General features: G+C 44.9%; 1 protein-coding gene across 12 annotated transcripts in view; it reads left to right on the top strand.

The window, feature by feature from the left end:
- Positions 1 to 7,933: 7,933 nt before the first annotated feature.
- Positions 7,934 to 20,343, top strand: part of pcnt (pericentrin) — a 34,388-nt gene continuing 21,978 nt past the window's right edge. For 6 of the 12 annotated variants that reach the window (XM_090242285.1, XM_090242287.1, XM_036982802.2 and 3 more), the window contains exons 1-11: positions 7,958 to 8,139; positions 9,230 to 9,259; positions 11,609 to 11,788; positions 12,463 to 12,648; positions 15,711 to 15,860; positions 15,989 to 16,788; positions 16,912 to 17,280; positions 17,362 to 17,857; positions 18,083 to 18,499; positions 18,609 to 18,923; positions 19,050 to 19,193. In XM_090242285.1, coding sequence (XP_090098411.1) covers positions 8,092 to 8,139; positions 9,230 to 9,259; positions 11,609 to 11,788; positions 12,463 to 12,648; positions 15,711 to 15,860; positions 15,989 to 16,788; positions 16,912 to 17,280; positions 17,362 to 17,857; positions 18,083 to 18,499; positions 18,609 to 18,923; positions 19,050 to 19,193 — 3,135 coding nt within the window. In that variant the 5' untranslated portion in view covers positions 7,958 to 8,091. Of the gene's footprint in view, positions 8,140 to 9,229; positions 9,260 to 11,608; positions 11,789 to 12,462; positions 12,649 to 15,710; positions 15,861 to 15,988; positions 16,789 to 16,911; positions 17,281 to 17,361; positions 17,858 to 18,082; positions 18,500 to 18,608; positions 18,924 to 19,049; positions 19,194 to 20,343 lie in introns of all 12 variants that reach the window. The other 6 variants (XM_090242291.1, XM_036982801.2, XM_090242288.1 and 3 more) reach the window with 3 other exon arrangements.

Here is a 20,343-nt window from a genome sequence, read left to right as displayed (position 1 = left end):
GTGTGTAAGAGAAATAGCATCAGCTGTCTGTGTGTAAGAGACAAATAGCATCAGCTGTCTGTCTAAGAGAGAAATAGCATCAGCTGTCTGTGTCTAAGAGACAAATAGCATCAGCTGTCTGTGTCTAAGAGACAAATAGCATCAGCTGTCTGTGTCAAAGAGAGATAGCATCAGCTGTCTGTGTGTAAGAGACAAATAGCATCAGCTGTCTGTGTGTAAGAGACAAATAGCATCAGCTGTCTGTGTGTAAGAGAGAAATAGCATCAGCTGTCTGTCTAAGAGAGAAATAGCATCAGCTGTCTGTGTGTAAGAGACAAATGGCATCAGCTGTCTGTGTGTAAGAGAGAAATAGCATCAGCTGTCTGTGTGTAAGAGAGAAATAGCATCAGCTGTCTGTGTGTAAGAGACAAATAGCATCAGCTGTCTGTGTGTAAGAGACAAATAGCATCAGCTGTCTGTGTGTAAGAGACAAATAGCATCAGCTGTCTGTGTGTAAGAGACAAATAGCATCAGCTGTCTGTGTAAGAGACAAATAGCATCAGCTGTCTGTGTGTAAGAGACAAATAGCATCAGCTGTCTGTGTGTAAGAGAGATAGCATCAGCTGTCTGTGTGTAAGAGAGAAATAGCATCAGCTGTCTGTGTGTAAGAGAGAAATAGCATCAGCTGTCTGTGTCTAAGAGACAAATAGCATCAGCTGTCTGTGTGTAAGAGACAAATAGCATCAGCTGTCTGTGTGTAAGAGAGATAGCATCAGCTGTCTGTGTGTAAGAGAGAAATAGCATCAGCTGTCTGTGTGTAAGAGAGAAATAGCATCAGCTGTCTGTGTCTAAGAGACAAATAGCATCAGCTGTCTGTGTCTAAGAGAGAAATAGCATCAGCTGTCTGTGTGTAAGAGAGAAATAGCATCAGCTGTCTGTGTCTAAGAGACAAATAGCATCAGCTGTCTGTGTCTAAGAGACAAATAGCATCAGCTGTCTGTGTCTAAGAGACAAATAGCATCAGCTGTCTGTGTCTAAGAGACAAATAGCATCAGCTGTCTGTGTCTAAGAGAGAAATAGCATCAGCTGTCTGTGTGTAAGAGACAAATAGCATCAGCTGTCTGTGTGTAAGAGAGATAGCATCAGCTGTCTGTGTGTAAGAGACAAATAGCATCAGCTGTCTGTGTGTAAGAGACAAATAGCATCAGCTGTCTGTGTCTAAGAGACAAATAGCATCAGCTGTCTGTGTCTGAGACAAATAGCATCAGCTGTCTGTGTAAGAGACAAATAGCATCAGCTGTCTGTGTAAGAGACAAATAGCATCAGCTGTCTGTGTAAGAGACAAATAGCATCAGCTGTCTGTGTGTAAGAGACAAATAGCATCAGCTGTCTGTGTGTAAGAGACAAATAGCATCAGCTGTCTGTGTGTAAGAGACAAATAGCATCAGCTGTCTGTGTGTAAGAGACAAATAGCATCAGCTGTCTGTGCGTAAGAGACAAATAGCATCAGCTGTCTGTGTGTAAGAGAGAAATAGCATCAGCTGTCTGTGTGTAAGAGAAATAGCATCAGCTGTCTGTGTGTAAGAGACAAATAGCATCAGCTGTCTGTCTAAGAGAGAAATAGCATCAGCTGTCTGTGTCTAAGAGACAAATAGCATCAGCTGTCTGTGTCTAAGAGACAAATAGCATCAGCTGTCTGTGTCTAAGAGACAAATAGCATCAGCTGTCTGTGTCTAAGAGACAAATAGCATCAGCTGTCTGTGTCTAAGAGACAAATAGCATCAGCTGTCTGTGTCAAAGAGAGATAGCATCAGCTGTCTGTGTGTAAGAGACAAATAGCATCAGCTGTCTGTGTGTAAGAGACAAATAGCATCAGCTGTCTGTGTGTAAGAGAGAAATAGCATCAGCTGTCTGTCTAAGAGAGAAATAGCATCAGCTGTCTGTGTGTAAGAGACAAATAGCATCAGCTGTCTGTGTGTAAGAGAGAAATAGCATCAGCTGTCTGTGTGTAAGAGAGAAATAGCATCAGCTGTCTGTGTGTAAGAGACAAATAGCATCAGCTGTCTGTGTGTAAGAGACAAATAGCATCAGCTGTCTGTGTGTAAGAGCGAAATAGCATCAGCTGTCTGTGTGTAAGAGACAAATAGCATCAGCTGTCTGTGTCTAAGAGACAAATAGCATCAGCTGTCTGTGTCTAAGAGACAAATAGCATCAGCTGTCTGTGTGTAAGAGAGAAATAGCATCAGCTGTCTGTGTCTAAGAGACAAATAGCATCAGCTGTCTGTGTCTAAGAGACAAATAGCATCAGCTGTCTGTGTGTAAGAGAGAAATAGCATCAGCTGTCTGTGTGTAAGAGAGAAATAGCATCAGCTGTCTGTGTGTAAGAGACAAATAGCATCAGCTGTCTGTGTGTAAGAGACAAATAGCATCAGCTGTCTGTGTGTAAGAGACAAATAGCATCAGCTGTCTGTGTGTAAGAGACAAATAGCATCAGCTGTCTGTGTCTAAGAGACAAATAGCATCAGCTGTCTGTGTCTAAGAGACAAATAGCATCAGCTGTCTGTGTCTAAGAGACAAATAGCATCAGCTGTCTGTGTCTAAGAGACAAATAGCATCAGCTGTCTGTGTCTAAGAGACAAATAGCATCAGCTGTCTGTGTCTAAGAGAGAAATAGCATCAGCTGTCTGTGTGTAAGAGACAAATAGCATCAGCTGTCTGTGTGTAAGAGAGATAGCATCAGCTGTCTGTGTGTAAGTGACAAATAGCATCAGCTGTCTGTGTCTAAGAGACAAATAGCATCAGCTGTCTGTGTAAGAGACAAATAGCATCAGCTGTCTGTGTGTAAGAGAGAAATAGCATCAGCTGTCTGTGTGTAAGAGAAATAGCATCAGCTGTCTGTGTGTAAGAGACAAATAGCATCAGCTGTCTGTCTAAGAGAGAAATAGCATCAGCTGTCTGTGTGTAAGAGACAAATAGCATCAGCTGTCTGTGTGTAAGAGAGAAATAGCATCAGCTGTCTGTCTAAGAGAGAAATAGCATCAGCTGTCTGTGTGTAAGAGACAAATAGCATCAGCTGTCTGTGTGTAAGAGACATAGCATCAGCTGTCTGTGTGTAAGAGACAAATAGCATCAGCTGTCTTTGTGTAAGAGACAAATAGCATCAGCTGTCTGTGTGTAAGAGACAAATAGCATCAGCTGTCTGTGTGTAAGAGACAAATAGCATCAGCTGTCTGTGTGTAAGAGATAGCATCAGCTGTCTGTGTGTAAGAGACAAATAGCATCAGCTGTCTGTGTGTAAGAGACAAATAGCATCAGCTGTCTGTGTGTAAGAGACAAATAGTATCAGCTGTCTGTGTCTAAGAGACAAATAGCATCAGCTGTCTGTGTCTAAGAGACAAATAGCATCAGCTGTCTGTGTGTAAGAGAAAAATAGCATCAGCTGTCTGTGTGTAAGAGACAAATAGCATCAGCTGTCTGTGTGTAAGAGACAAATAGCATCAGCTGTCTGTGTCTAAGAGACAAATAGCATCAGCTGTCTGTGAATGAGAGAAATAGAAAAAGCAGAGCAAGAGGGAGGGAAAGAGAAGGATTTTTGTCTCACCATTTGCTGGGGGTGCAGGGGCAGGCTGGTAGATATGGAAGGGGGCCGGAAGAGGAGGCAGAAGGTCAGGAGGAGGTCTGGGCGGTACCGTCTCCCTGTCCCACCCCAGGTGTAAGGTCTGCTCAGGTTCTCCAACATGTGCTGCTCCTGCAGGCAACACACACACAGACAAAGTTATGTGAGTTTGATGATGATGATAATGGTGATGTTGATAAATAACTTAATAATGATGTCATACCCTCAGTCTTTGCAGCAGGTCCTTTTTTCGTCTAAGCACACTGTGAAGCGCATCCGCCTGTCCATCAAAACTCCTTGGCCAATCAGAATTAGGAGTAACATCAGAAAACACAGTCACACAAAAAGGAACAATCAGGGTTTGCTTGTACTTCAACGTTTCATTACAATATTTATTTTCAAACATTTTGTAGTCTTACTGGTGGATAGGGCAGACTCTGCTCTGCTGTCCTTGTTGTCCCTCTCGTTCTCCAGTCGCTGTGGACATGAAGACTAGCAGGAGGGGAGTAGTCAGCAGTCAACGAGGCCATGTGCAGCCAGAACTCACAACATCAGAAAAGACTGCCTCTTTTACTACTTTTAGTTTCACTCATAAGTTAAAAACATGGCCTTTCTGTCTATCAAAGTAAATGATCAGATGATTATTTGATATCCAAAACTTTAAAAACTCAATCAAATAATCAATGACCTTCTCCAGCAGCCTGAGTTTGAGTCGGGTCATCTGGTCAAGCATGAGATTAGTCATTCGGAGAGTACTGTATTCTCCACACTGTGAAGTTGTCCACACACACACACACACACACACACAGCAATAAGTGACTGAGGGTCACCGCTGTACACACCCCCACTCCCCCGTCCCCAATTTACCTGTAGCTCTTTAGCTGTACCTCACACACCTTTCGATCAGCTCTCAGTCTCTACGCCAAACTGAGACCACTTACCTGGTTACTAAGGGACACAACTGTTTATGCCAACCAAGCCACGCCTACTGCTTGGTTACCTTTCCTGGTTTTGGTCTTGATCCTAGGTGATTGTTTACCATCTGAGCCTACACAAGCAGTCTATTTCTCTTGAACAACAACCCAGTAAGGTAATTAAAGAAATGTTAAAGCAAGGGTCAGTGAAATGGTTTGGGATAAGAATATAAAGTAATATATGCAATCAACATACAGACTGGTAGAAATTGGTATAAACTTGGGTGGTCATTTAATCATACCAGATTGGCACCTAAATAGGGTCTGGAATGAGAAGCTCTGGGCTGAAAATTTATAAATTGAGTCTTTATTGGAGAGATTGGAGGTCTTCTCCTGTCCAAAAAGTTGGACCTGGACCCAGGGACAAACTTAATCATTTGGAGGCCCCACCCCTCCTCGTTTAAAAAAAAAGATTTATAGTAAAGACATAATTTAACTGTAAAAATATATGACCTTTTAACCGCCTCGAGTCTATGGGCCCGGGGCTAGGTTTCTACTGAGCTAACATATGGAATTGTTTTAAGATGGTCATACCAAGGATCATTTAGCTATTTACTTTAGAATTTTAGGACCCATGTAGGTATCAAAAATATTTGAAAAAAATGATTTGATGAAACATTGAATTTGGCCTTACTGCTGTTTTTTGTATTATTTATTTATGCCTCAAGCAGAGATTTTTATTTCTGTTTAATGGTAAGTCCATCGGTGCCCGGACCTGAAAACCCATACCCGAATGGACCCGAGGACAACCCGAGCTAGACACGACCCATTCCCGAATGGACCCGAGGACAATCCGAGCTAGACACGACCCATACCCGAATGGACCCGAGGACAACCTGAGCTAGACACGACCCATTCCCGAATGGACCCGAGGACAACCCGAGCTAGACACGACCCATACCCGAATGGACCCGAGGACAACCCAAGCTAGACACGACCCATACCTGAATGGACCCGAGGACAACCCGAGCTAGACACGACCCACACCCTAACATACCAGAGTGACAAAAAAAAATTGCTCTTCTTCTATAAGTCAATACATTCACCTTAATAGCTTCAAATAAATATGCCATAGGTCAGGGGTATTCAACTCTTACCTTATGAGGTCTGGAGCCTACTGATTTTCCGTTCTACCTGATAGTTAAATACACCCGTCTGGTGTCCCAGGTCTAAATCAGGCCCTGATTGGAGGGGAACAAAAAAAAAAGTAGTGGAACTGGTTTTGAAGTCCAGCGTTGAGTTTGAAGGCTATAGCTTATATAGAGCCATGATCGTGTCCATTCGGGCCCACTCTGGTCTATCGGCTGTAGTTACATAGACCCAAGACCAGATGACAATCAAAGGCTGTGTTCACACAGGCAGCCCAATTCTGATCAAAATGTACTGGGTGAGAGGGGCTGGTTTCGGTGCCAATGCACCACACAACCAATAAACAAAGCATACTGACTTCGTGCACTTCAATGACATGGTTTGCATTTTCAACACCACAATAAATAGACTAGTCCCCAAGTCCAGAACAGAGGCTGGAAAATGCACAGTATTAAATAGAACCATGACTACATGGAACTCTGCCACAACAGGTAAGAAGTTTAAAAAAACAGATAAAAGAACACCTTACTGCACAAAGGGGACTGAGAAGAGACACAGACATGTTATATATATTGTAATTTGCACTGTACTTTGTATTAGTCCTAGATATTGTGTGTATGAACTGATATGTAAACTATGTGTGACATTTTAAATGTATTTCGGTCCTTGACTAATAATGTTCTGTACTATGTCATGTTTATGTGGACCCCAGGAAGAGTAGCTGATGCTTTTGCAGTGGCTAATGGGGATCCTAATAAATACCAAGTGTCAATCTGGACAAACAGAAAATACATTCCTCCCTTACCTTGTAGGCTTACCCAGTATAGAATGTAGGGCTTGGGGGGGGTGTGGCTGGCCCGGGATTTCCTTATTCCATCACGCTCTAGTGAGTCCTTGTGAAGGAGAGCTTGCAAGCTGACTTCAGTCACCAGTTGGCCAGTGTTTCATCTGACATATTTGTGTGGCTGGCTTGCGGGTTAAATGAGCAGTGCGGGTTTGGTGCTTGACAACATTAAAATTGTAACAAATATTTATAGCCTCTAGAAAACAGAGAAACTTAGGCCCAACCCGAGAGAGAGGTAGAGAAATGCCAGTGGCATGCTACGACACCAACATGCATTTCTTTATGTCAGATGGCTGCTGCGTCTGCTATACAGATATAGACATACAAAATATTTTGATAAAAAAAATGAATAAAGATAAGTATTATATTGTTAGATTACAGGAGTAACTCTCGTAGGCCTGAAACAGTCTTCCTCCCCTCAAGTTCACCTGTAGGAGTCAGTTGGAGCTCTGGGGCGCAGTGCCGTCATATCATAGGCCTGCAGTGGCTAAAGCTTAATAATAGCCACACCATACCAAACCTTCACAAACATTTCTAAACTATATTAGCGTAATATCAAAAGTAAGTCCAACCATTATTTATAGGGAAAGTATGAGCAGAAGAGCAAATGTAAACGAGGGAAAAACGCACTACCCTCCCATGTGCTCAATGAAATAAAAAAAACACCCCCCCAAAGCAAAAAAAACAAACACAACACACCCCCCCCCCCCCCCCCAAAGCAAAAAAAACCCACATCCCCCCAAAGCAAAAAAAAAAAAATTGTTTGACAACCCTCCCTATTTGGACCACCCCTCCCCCAGTACATTTCGATGTGTCTATTTTGACCAATCAGATCAGCTCTGAAAAAGACCTCACTTGAAAAGATTAGAGGGAAAAAATATCAGAATTGTGCTGTGTGAATGCAACTAAACCGGAACCAACCCGCACAAGTTTGAAATTTGGACCCGGACCTGGTCTCGGGTATTCGTGTCCGGGTGGACCCATGAAGAGCTCTAATATGTAGTTAGTGGACAAAATCCATAGTCAAGATAATTCAGTTGATAGTTGAACTTGTGAAAGGCAACGCTATGCTGCTACTGGTTAACTCATTTCCCCCGGGCATTTAGTGCGCCGTTTGCATAGGTGGAGTAGTTGGTTTAAAAAGCTTCATGATCCAATCAAAAACAGGCACACATTTTTAAAATAGAAATGTATGGGTGGACTATGTCTGTGACTCTCTACATGTATTGGCTAATTCCTTTTTCAATCAAAGTTTAGCTTCACTATTCAGTCCTCTGATTGGTTTGTAACTTGTCAGTCAGGGACCTGTAGAATGTGGGAGGGAGTTTTTTCAGTGCATGTAAACAGAAAGAGAGCATGAATGCTATTGGCTGGGAAATTCGCTCCGAGTGTGTTGATTGGCCATATTAGCGGAGGAAACTTGATAAGGGCGGTGCTAAAACGACATGGCGGCCATATTGAATTTCATATTGACAGTTGTTCCGAAGATTTTCCATCCGAGGTACAAGAAAGTAAAAGGTTTTAGTGGAATAATCAGCGATTTCAGGACATTTGTCCGTAACATTTAATGGTTGTGTTTCAACCAAGACATGGACGAAGATGAACGACAGAGGAAAATAGAAGCTGGAAGAGCAAAGGTTTGTAACGATTTATGGGTAATGCATCAAAGTAGCTATCTAGCCAACAAGCTAACCTAGCTAAACGTATCAGTATCAGCAACATTGTCGTACAATAAAGTAATAGGTTGCAGTTGCTTGATAGAGGGCTTTGAGTAAGTTGAAGTTTTAGCTACACATTGAATCGCTAACAAAGCTAGCTAACTACATTACATGTAACTATGGTTAGCCGAGTCTAAACTAGCTACAGTATAGTTACTAGCTAAACACTTTGCTATTCATGAATTATAATGCCCCACTTTGTGGCTTGCTAAACAAATGTTGGTATTGTTCTATCGTTGACTCACCAACCCAGCTGACGTTATACTGCCCATTTTAACTACCCTATTGTCTCATCTACTATTTTAATAACTTAACTAAATGCACCCAGATTACTACTGTTTATTAATTTAGTTAGTATTTGGCTTGTTGCTATAGAAACGGATTCCTATTCAGTTTGCTAACCGGCCCAAATAAATTACCCTTCTGTTTACTGACTAGTGTGGGCCGCTTACTGGGAGAGTATCATCCCTGTTTATCAAGTCGATGCAGGTGATGATGGCAGGAGGATTTGGATAGTCTGTGTAACGTTATGTGGTTGCGTTTAAGATACACAATCTCTGCACAACTCTGCGCATATGATCCAATATGTGCAATGCATGGAGAGGTGTGAAACACTACCACTGAGGTTAAAAATCTCAGGACCAGGCAGGCCAAAGTAATATAACGACCCTATAATCCGCGCAGACAATAGCGTAAATGTCGTGACCTGTCACCTGAGCATCAATTATTGCACTCAGCGCGCATCAACCCTACCGTTCCCCACAACGGTGTCTATATCGCTTCAGGTATGGCCTCTGCTTGGGGTGGCATTCTCCCAGCAGTTGTTGTTAATTTAGATAAGCATGTGCTATAGATTATGAGGAATTTGACCGCCTCACCAGAGTCTTGAACGGATGCATGACCTACCTATTTTTGGCACACCTCAAACCTGGGCGATTCTCACAGCTGAGTTGGTATGACTTCCTTCACAATAACTTAATTGATAAACCATTGTTATACCTTATGACAGAAATCCACCAACACGCAGCGCAGTCAGTTGGTAAGTGGTGTGAGATACAGGCTCTTGGGTTGTGGTGATTCTGTCTATTGATCTAGAACAGGGGTGGCCAACCTTCATCCAGGAGAGATACTGAGTATAATTCAGGCTTTTGCACCAGCCCGGCTACAACACATCTGATTCAGCCAATCAAGGTCCTGGTGAGCAGCTGATTAGCAGCAAAAAGCCTGTGGTAGCTCTGCATGCGGAGGGTTTGCCACCCCCTGGTCTAACTTTGGGCTCTATTCATCTGTTTTGGGATGTTGTTGACTAGTCACTGTCTTTCATCTCTGTTTTGCGTCTCTATCTCTTTCTCAATTGGATTCTGTTTTGTGGATGGGACACATTTATAAAACTTTGCAGATAGAAATGCACCACTCAGAGACTTCTGTTCATTTATTTCCACATGATTGGACTTGTCCTCCTAGACACTGATCCACCAGCAGTCTTCAGTTGTCCCCCCTAATGGTTGAATTAGTGGAGGGCTCTCTGGTATCATAGCAGATGTGTAATTGTGAACACACACCATCAGATGGTGCCATGACACTAAAGCTGGCCTCTGGTCCTCGAGGACTCCCAACAGTACACATTTTTATTCTAACCCTGGACAAGCACACCTGATTCAACTTGTCAATTAATCATCAAGGCCTCAATGAGGTGTGTTTGAGGGCTACAACGAAACTGTGTACTGTTTTTCGGGGTACTTGAGAAACAGGGTTGGGAAACATTGGTCTAAAATAGTATAGAAAAAAGGGTGCAGTTTCAGACATAATCGAACACATTGGATCCCAGTAGGCCTTCTTGCAGTTAGCATCCCAACCCTGACATGGCACTTCTGAAGGAGCTAGTAGGCCCTCAAATATAGCAACAGTATTAGAAAAGTTGAAAACTAATCAACAAATGGGCATGACTTAGGCTGCAGTAGGCTTTTCATGCTTGTCTGAATTGTGAAATCGTCAGTTGGCCACTTATGGCAGCTGTTGCTATGGTGACATGCCACGTCTGCATCAGTTTTCTTTTGCTTTGAGGCAAACCAAGCTCCCGTCTTCAGTTTGAACACAAATAGCCTACATACGTACACACACAGCTGCCTGTCTGATTGTATTAGTGTGTAGAGCAGTATGTTCGACTACAGCCAAGTCTAGCCTCACTTTAACACAGATACAGACACAGGAGGCTGTGGATGGTGAGTGGGTGTGTACAGTATCTGCTGAAAGCTGGGCAGACTTCAATCGAGTAGAACTGCCCACATGTAGAGATCAGGCATTGAAACACACACACACACACACACACACACACGTGGGTCAGTAGCACTGCACAATGCAGTAGCACTGCTCAACATTACTGAGTCCTGGGGCTGGACATGGCATGGGTCGGCTTGTTACGGGTTTGCTTGGGTTAGAACAAAGCACGTGCTACCACACTGGCACACACTTTGGGCTCGGGACAAAGCTCCTCCTGTGTTCTCTGCATTACACTGCCATCCCAACCCTCGGCGGGAGGTTGAAGTGTCATATTGAGACTAGTGTGCTTGTCTGCCGTGTGTTTTGTCTCAACTGTGTGTGATTGATAGATTGGTCTGATGGTTTGAAACGGAGGGAGTGTGAGTGAGAGAAAGGCTGTGGGTGGGAGGGAGAGAGGGGGAGGGAGCGAGAGTCAGAGGTGGAGCGTTATACGAGGGTCTCTGAACCGCTGTAATCTGATTTAAGCTGCTTATAGAAGAGGGGAGAGAGGGAGAGAGAGAGACCGGGATGCTGAAAGAGATGCAAAGTGAGATTGGATGCACAATTACACTGACTAAATCAGTACACTTGGACTTTAAAATGTAATGTTTTTCTGATCGCTCTGTTGGGAACCTTGTTGTCCAGTGATAGTGGTTTTGGGAGATCTATGGAGCGATGCTGGGAGGTTGACTGTTAGGACTAAGTGGAGACTGTGGCTGGTTGACTGCTTTGGACTGGCAATGTGCTGTGGCTTTCATTCTCTGCTGGTTCAATCAGGGATGTTACCTGTGTGCTGGGGCTTTCATTCTCTCTGCTGGTTCAATCAGGAATGTTACCTGAGTGCTGGGAAGATTATCTGAATCAAACTCTTGTTCTTGCTCATTGGGCGGATGAAAACCTTCACCCCTTAAACCTCTAGCCTTTTCTGACTTCTTAAGTCACTGGGATGATTTATTGAAACTTTGACCTTTTTATTCCCTGATCGGAATGATGGATTTGAACTTTGATGGACTTTTGGTGGACTCTAACTTTTGACTTCTAAGTTAACCCCTGACATGCTGATAGTGTGGTGGTGTTCAGCCCTCCTGACGTACGTGTCCCTCTACCTCTCCCTGTCCTTCCTGCGTAGCTTGCTAGCTTCCGACAGAAAAGGGCGAAAGGGGACGGTCAAGTCGCGCAGAAAAAGACGCAGAAGAGGAAGGGCCCGTCTCCAACGCAGAATGACGGCCCAGCGCAAGGTCGCCCCCTAGGGATGGACCTCCAGACAGACGGCAGCGCCACACAGCAGGACGACATGTGTAACAATGAGGTGAGCCTCTGGCTGAATGAATGAAAGGAATGTAAGTATCCACACTGTTGCATAGGCTGACTCTATAGTTTAATGCAGCATTTCGATCATAAGGTCTATGTCAGATTTGATTGTATGCCAATCCAATCCCAACTCTATGAGCATGTATCTCTCCATGGGTTAGAACATGTCATTTGTTTCTCAGTGGAGTGAAAACGATTCAGAAGACAGATTGGCTACAGTGTCTGACCCATATGTCTCAACGTATGGATGTCAACTCAGCAGCCTCCTATGCTTTAGCAACCCCCCCACACACAGGGTAAAAATGGGTCACTAAACACAAACATGCTTCTGGCGGCTGGTTGTCATGGCAACATGAATGTGATTACTGTCAACTCTATGTTCAGGCTTTAAAGGGGAAGTCCATCTAATTTCATGGAAATAATAAAGCAAGCCATCTATTGAGTTTGTTCAATGAGGTGTGTTTGTGCAATGCTAGAACAAAAGCCTGCACCATCTGCATCACCATACAGCTCTCAATGACTAATATTAGATGGTCACGGCTGCTTTAAATGTATAGTTCACCCAAATGATCAAACCTGTCTAATCTTATAGATAGCCAAGCAGATAGTCTATGAATATGTGCAATAGGACTAGGTTTACTTACCCCCCCCCCCCCAAATGTAACCCTTAAGGAACCACAACGTTTTGGTGAGACAGATCCGAGCCAACTTCCAGAGTTCCAGGGGCACTTGGAGCAACACCATCCCCAGGAGGGAAGCAGTGTCCTGGGGAGGCAGGCAGTCGGTGGGCAGCTTGAGGAGATGGAGGTTGTGGGAGACGAGGTCCTAGTGGTTCACACTGGAAAAGATCAACTCAAGGTACTTAACCATACATACATACACAGTTTATTTAATCAATAAGGCCTGAGGAGGTGTGGTATATGACCAATATACCACGGCTAAGGATACAGTGCCTGGATACAGCTCTTAGCTGTGGTATATTGGCCATATACCACAAACCCCCAAGGCGCCTTATTATAAACTGGTTACTAACATAATTAGACCAGTAAAACATTTTTTTATTTTTTATTGTCATACACATGGTATACGGGCTGGTATACCACATCTTTCAGACAATCAACATTCAGTCTTTGTCTATAAATGAGGAAATATGGAAAGCTTTTCCTATTGTACAGGATGGATGGGAGAGAAACGGCTTGAATTCTATTTCCATTATTGCTGGAGAAATTACATAATCGTGTTATAAATACGTACTAGGAGAAATGGGTTAGACGTGTGTTCATATGCATGCCCTGCAACAAAAGTTACACACACACACACACACACACACACTTCACTCGTGTGTTGTACCTCATTTCCCTCCTCCAGGAAACAGTAGTTATATTCTTCACTTTATGGTTAGATGCACTTGTTTGACACACACCACCCACAAACACACACATACACACCACACACACGCCACTCCTAACTGGGTTGGGTATTTTCTCGTTTGGATTCATTTGTTCTCATGCTTTTTTACCCATAAGAACCCGGGGCTGCTTCTGAATAATTACAGATAGAGTGCCTTCAGAAAGTATTCAAACCCCTTGAGTTATTCCACATTTTGTTACAGCTTCAATTAAAAATGGATTAAATCGATTATTTTTCTCACCCATCTAAACACAATACCCCATAATGACAAAGTGAAAACGTGTTTTTAGAAATGTTAGCAAATTTGTTGAAAATTAAATAGAGTAATATCTCATTTACATAAGTATTCACACCCCTGAGTGGTTTACCATTGCTAGAAAACCATTTTCAAGTCTTGCCATAGATTCTCAAGCAGATTTAAGTCAAAACTGTTACTCGGGAACATTCACTGTTTTATTGGTAAGCTACTCCAGTGTAGATTTGGCCTTGTGTTTTAGGTTATTATCCTTTTGAAAGGTGAATTTGTATCCCAGGGTGTCTGGTAGAGAGCAGACTGAACCAGGTTTTCCTCTAGGATTTTGCCTGTGCTTAGCTCCATTCCATGTATTTTTTTTTTATCCTGGAAAAACTCTCCAGTCCTTAATGATTGCATACCCATAACATGATGCAGCCACCACTATGTTTGAAAACATGGAGTGGTACTCAGTAATCTGTTGGATTTGCCCCAAACATAAAATGTTGTATTCAGGACAATAATTGAATTGCTTTGCTACATTTTTTGCAGTATTACTTTAGTGCCTGGTTGCCAACAGGATGCATGTTTTGGAATATTTTTTGGTTCCTTTTCACTCTGTCAATTAGGTTAGAATTGTAGGATTGTAGATTTAGTTACTTCACATTTTCCCCTATCACAGGCGTTTAACTCTGTACCAATAGGTGCCCTTCTTTGTGAGGCATTGGAAAACCTCCTTGGTCGTTGTGGTTGAATCTGTGCTTGTAATTCTCTACTCATCTGAGGGACCTTAGAGTTAATTATGTGTGGGGCACAGAGATGAGGTAGTCATTTAACAAATAATGTTCAACACATTGCACACAGTGAGTCAATGCAACTTATTATGCGAGTTGTTAAGCCAATCTTTACTCCTGAACTAATTTAGGCTTGTCATAACAAAATGGTTGAATACTTATTGACTCAAGACATTTCAACTTTTCATTTGGAAAAATGTAGAAAAACATCATCCCACTTTGACTTTATGGGGTATTGTGTGTAGGCCAGTGATGACAAATCTTAATATAATCCATTTTAAATTCAGGCTGTAACACAACAACAATGTCTAGTGAAATCTTTCTCTGTGCTCTCTCCCTCCCTTCCTCCCTCCCCAATTTCCCTCTCTGTCTGCTCTGTCTGTGCTCTCTCCCTCCCTTCCTCCCTCCCCAATTCCCCTCTCTCTCTGCTCAGTCTCCTCACTCTGCTCTGTCTGCTCAGTCTCCCTCTCGCCCTTCCCAATTTCCCTCTCTGTCTGCTCTGTCTGTGCTCTCGCCCTCCCTTCCTCCCTCCCCAATTCCCCTCTCTGTCTGCTCTGTCTCCCTCCCTTCCTCCCTCCCCAATTTCCCTCTCTCTCTGCTCAGTCTCCTCACTCTGCTCTGTCTCCCTCCCTTCCTCCCTCCCCAATTTCCCTCTCTCTCTGCTCAGTCTCCTCACTCTGCTGTCTCCCTCCCTTCCTCCCTCCCCAATTTCCCTCTCTGTCTGCTCAGTCTCCCTCACTCTGCTCTGTCTGCTCAGTCTCCCTCACTCTGCTCTGTCTGCTCAGTCTCCCTCACTCTGCTCTGTCTGCTCAGTCTCCCTCACTCTGCTCTGTCTGCTCAGTCTCCCTCACTCTGCTCTGTCTGCTCAGTCTCCCTCACTCTGCTCTGTCTGCTCAGTCTCCCTCACTCTGCTCTGTCTGCTCAGTCTCCCTCACTCTGCTCTGTCTGCTCAGTCTCCCTCACTCTGCTCTGTCTGCTCAGTCTCCCTCACTCTGCTCTGTCTGCTCAGTCTCCCTCACTCTGCTCTGTCTGCTCAGTCTCCCTCACTCTGCTCTGTCTGCTCAGTCTCCCTCACTCTGCTCTGTCTGCTCAGTCTCCCTCACTCTGCTCTGTCTGCTCAGTCTCCCTCACTCTGCTCTGTCTGCTCAGTCTCCCTCACTCTGCTCTGTCTGCTCAGTCTCCCTCACTCTGCTCTGTCTGCTCAGTCTCCCTCACTCTGCTCTGTCTGCTCAGTCTCTCTCTCTGCTCAGTTTCCCTTTCACTCACTCTCTGTTCAGTCTCACGCTGCTCTCTCTCTCCATCTCTGCCTGTTCCTCTCTCTCTGTTATACTTTGCATTCCCCTTGCAATCAAATATTTGCCATTTAGCAGCCACTTTTAATCCAAAGTGATCAGAATAAAATGTATTAAAGTAAGGTGTTAAGAATAAAATGTGTGTTTGTCTGTGTGCGTGTGTCTGACTCTATGGTCTCTCTCTCTCTGCAGCAGTTACAGGCAGCAGTAGAGAAGCGTAATGAGATCATTAGCAGACTGAGCTGTAACCTGCAGGAGGCGCTGGAGAGCAGAGACCAGGTACAGCAGGAGGCCTTCTCCCTCACTGGACAGATACAGGCCCTGAAGATGCAGCTACAGCAGGTACACGCTCTCACACACACACACACACACACACACTTCAAAAAGTCTAAAAACATTAGTTGTTTTTTTTACTGCTAGTAATGAAGTAGTGAATGCAAGCTCTTCGATGTCCCTGTTTTCTTTTTCAGACCTCTCAGTTCTTTCGCTCCAGGACACAAGGGGGCTCTGAGCTCTCCCTAGCCCAGCGGAAGGCCTCCCAGCCTGACCACAGCTCCTACGACCTCTCCTCACTGACCAACCACTTGGAGGTCCCAGTAACAGAACCAGGGGAGCAAATACGCACACTCCGAATGGGACATGAACAGACTGGAGCTGGGTGTGAGAGCCCAGAACAATGTATTGATCCTGAGATGGATGTACTGATACACACATTGAGGAGAGAGCTGCTAGAGGAGAGGGAGTTAAACCAGCTCATGCTTTCCCAACTAGAAGAGGAGAGGACAGGGAGGGAGGAGGAGAGGAGAGAGATCCACCAGTACAAGGAGGAGAAGGGTGTGTTGAATAGGGAATTGCAGGAGCTAAGGAGGAGACTGGAGGAGGAGGCGAGGGAGAGAAGGAACGAGAGGGAGGATAATCGAGAGATCAGGGAAAGACAGGAAGAGGAGAAGAGGAGACTTGGAGAGGAGGTGCAGAGAGTCAGACAGCTGTTGGGGGAGAGAGGGAGAACGAGGGAGGAGTTGGGGTTCAAGGCTTCCAAAGACAAACTGAACCAGGCAAAGGCCAGTGTGGAGGAGGAGGATGGAGAGAGGGAGGGGGAGGAGAGAGAGGAGTGCCTTCTAGACCTGTCCCTCCCCACTGATGGCACCCCGCTGTTGGAGCGCTACCTGTCCTCGGCCCTCCCCTCACACTCGTGCTGGGCCAATGAAAGTCTGGAGGAGTGCAGCCTTCTGGAAGAGCACAGCATTCTGGACAACTCTGGCAACTACAGGTTAGAGGGACAATACTGTGTGTGTTTTTGCCCTTATGGTGGATTTTCCCCCCATACGAATCTCCTCTCCTAATCTCTCTCCTTTCAGTCCTCTCACCCCTCTCTGCCTCCATCCCATCACAGGTTTGAGCTGGACAGTGATATCGTCAGTGGTGGTGACCAATCCCAGCTGTCCTTTTCGCAGGAAGAACAAACTCACTTTCCCGTCCCACCATCCACTGCACGGTCCCCCGACCCTGAGAATGAAACCTTGCCCTCTTTCGCCTCCCAGTGGCAGAACAACCCCCTCTCTGTCTCACGAGACGCCAGCGAGACCTCTGAGAGACTCAGTGAGACGTCAGAGAGTCAGGAGATCTCAGACCTGGGCAAGGAGCTGCTCATCCAGCAGTGTGGAGACCTTAGGGAGGAGGTGGCTCTGAGGGAGAGGGAGAAGGAGGTGGTGATGGAGGAGTTGAGGAGGAGCGCTGAGGATCTGGAGGAGGCCAGGGCCAGGTGAGTGTGTTATAGTGTGTGCCTGTCTACCATACCTTTGTGTGTTGGAGAACTTGCAGCTCATGTTCATCGTGTGTGTAGGTGGGCCCAGGTCTCTGAGGAGCTGCAGGAGGCGCACTGGGAGCTTGAGGAGGAGCGGGAGAAGAGGAGGCGAGCTGAGGAGGAGGTCAGCCTGAAAACACACGAGGAGGACAATCTGAAGAACAGACTCCGCACCTTACTGGAGGAGAGAGAGAAAGATATGGAGAGTCTCATCTCCTCTCCTTTCCTAGAGGAGGGAGGTACCCTCCTCTCCAGCCAGGAGCGAGTGATGGAACAGCTAAAAGAGGAAAAATCTCTCCTCCTCTCTCGTCTAAAACAGCAGGAAGAGCTGCTCTCCTCTGTCCGGTTGGAGAAAGGAAGCAACAAGGAGAAAGAGGGGGAGCTGAGGGAGGTGGAGGAAGAGAAGAGTGTTCTCCTCTCCAGGTTGAGGCAGCAGGAGCAGCTGGTCTCCTCTCTGCAGGAGGTGAAACAGGCGGGAGACTCTGTCTCGTCGGAAGTTCATGCTCTGTTTGGACGACAGCTACAGTCACTACAGGTAGCTAGGAGCTTTCTTCTTCCTCCCTAATTACTTCTCCCTCTTTTCACTTTTTCACTTTTTCCTCTCTTCCTTCCTCTCCTCCCCTCTTCCCTCCCTCTCTTTATTTTGTTTCTCCTTTTTCTCACTTGCTCAATTCACTATCTTCCACTAGCTAATCCTGGTGTTTTTGTTTCTCTCTCTCTCTCTCTCTAATTGGTTTGATTGGTTCTAATTGGGTCCAAGCTAATAACCTCTCCTCTCCAGACCCATCGTGACCAGCTTCTAGCCCTGCTGGAAGAAACTAAATCCAGGCACAAAACCACCACTGCCCTCCTAGGTCAGAAAACCCTGGAGCTCGACACCGCTCAGAAAGAGATGCACAGAGTCCAGAAGGAGGCGGAGACAGCGAGGCAGGAGGTTGAGGAGAGGGAGAAGAGGATAGAGCAAACGGAGAGGGAGAAAACCGAGGTAGAGTCTGAGTTGCTGTGTCTGAGACAGAACCTGTGTAACCTGGAGGAGGTGCAGGCCCAGGGAGTGAGGGAGAGGGAGGAGGGCAGAAGGAGAGAGGAGGAGATGGACAGAACCATGCGGAGAATGGAGAAGGTGATGGCGGAGGAGCTGGAGGAGTTCCAGAGACAGCTCAGAGACAAGGAGGAAGAGGTGAGGAGGAGGGTGGTTGTGATGAGGAGGAGGAAGATGATGATTAGACTATGATATGTATTTGGACCTGTTCAGGAAGTACTGAACAGACATTATATCTATTTTTCAGGTGGCGGAGGAGCGGGAGAAGTGGGAGGAGGAGAGGCAGGAGAAGGATGAGGAGGTGCAGGGGGTGAGACGCCTGCTGGAGGAGCAGCGGAGGGAGAGGGAGCAGGAGGTGAAAGCGCTCCTGGAGCAGCAGATGCGGTCTGTGGAGGAGGCCACAGAGAGACTGAGAAGATCTCACAGTGAGGACGTGCAGGAGCTGCAGGAGAAACACCAGGAGGAGGTGTCTGAGCTGAGCGGCCGTCTGGAGAGAGAGCTGTGTGAGCAGAGACACAGTCTGGAGGAGGAGCAGAAGAGACAGATCAGCCTTATCAAACAGGTACACACACACACACACTACAACAACAACAATCTATTCACATACCTGTGTGCTGCCAGTCATCCCCTCTCTCTCTCGCTCTCTCTCTCTCTCGTTTTCGGTCTCTCTCTTGTTTTCTGTCTCCAGGTGAACGAGAGAGAACACCAGAGGATGCTGTCGGAGATGATGTCACAGCAGAGGGAGGAGCTTAGCCATTTGAAGGCAGAGCTATCAGGGGACCAGAGGGAGAGCATGGAGGCAGCCCACCAAGCAGAACTACTACAGATACAGGTACACACACAACCACCCTTACCAGGTTTTCTGTTAGCCAGTTTTTATTAAACTGGCGCCGGCCAGTTGTCCCAAAAAAGAAATAATAATCATATATTTTTTTTAATGTAAATACATTTGACCGGTCATGCTTATTGGTCTACAGGTCAATTTGCATAATTTAGTAGAATTGCGTTAGCGCGTGTGTATCTTCGTTGGTCGTTATGTTTCAACACACGCACAGCATACAGATGCAGAGCCTATATGAGAGGAAAATCTGTCAGTGAGAGCTGCTGCTACAAGTCCTCAAACAGCTCATTCCTTCCTGCTGGAGTGAAACATGCTTTTTTAATAATAATATAATAACAATTCTAAATTAAATGTTGTGTTTAAAAAAAATGTTTCGATGGCCACAATTTAAAAAGAGCTACTATTTTTATTTCTCAACTGATAATTGAAGCTCGCTTCCCATTCGCCATTCAAGTACAATGGTAGGCAGGCTTCAATCCATCACACTCCACTTTACAATGAGCTGGAGGCAGTATGCATTTTGAAAAAATATAGTTAGTAGTTTAAAACCTGAACGTTTTACTTCATATTATGACTTGGCATGGCTTCAAAATATAGACCATAGAAACGTGGAGGCAATTATTTTAGGAAGACTTCCATTGAAACCAGTAGCCTATATATATTTGTTGTACACGTTCTATTGGTTTTCAAATCCACTTTATTTGTCCAGTAGCCAAAGGCACAATCCTAGTCATATTACCAACCCATGATTGTTCCTGCATCTTTAGATCTCCCCCTTTTCTACATTTAAAACAGAAATGTTCATCTCTGTCACATGAAACTGTTTGCATTTGCGGTGTGCTTTGGACAACTGTGTTCTCCTGCTAATTGCATGATAATAGTTTATTCAAATGTTACGGTAAATGTACAGATCTGTTGCATTGACCTCATTGCTTTTTAAAAAAAAATGTAACTTAGCCTACTGGTTGTATGAATTTGGGATCTATCATCCCACAACTGTCTCAGAGTCTGTTTGGTATCGTCTATTTCTTTCTCCCACAGAACGACTAGGTGAACAATAGATTATCTTAACTTTTATGGGGAAGATTGACACACGCTAGTGATTTTGCTGTTCGTTACTCGTCTTGTTGGCTGAGGAAAA

The sequence above is a fragment of the Oncorhynchus mykiss genome, chromosome 7 (genome assembly GCF_057628025.1).
Source record: "Oncorhynchus mykiss isolate SJ-2025 chromosome 7, ASM5762802v1, whole genome shotgun sequence".
In the NCBI taxonomy this organism is placed as follows: domain Eukaryota; kingdom Metazoa; phylum Chordata; class Actinopteri; order Salmoniformes; family Salmonidae; genus Oncorhynchus; species Oncorhynchus mykiss.
This window is presented reverse-complemented; position numbering and strand designations above follow the sequence as displayed.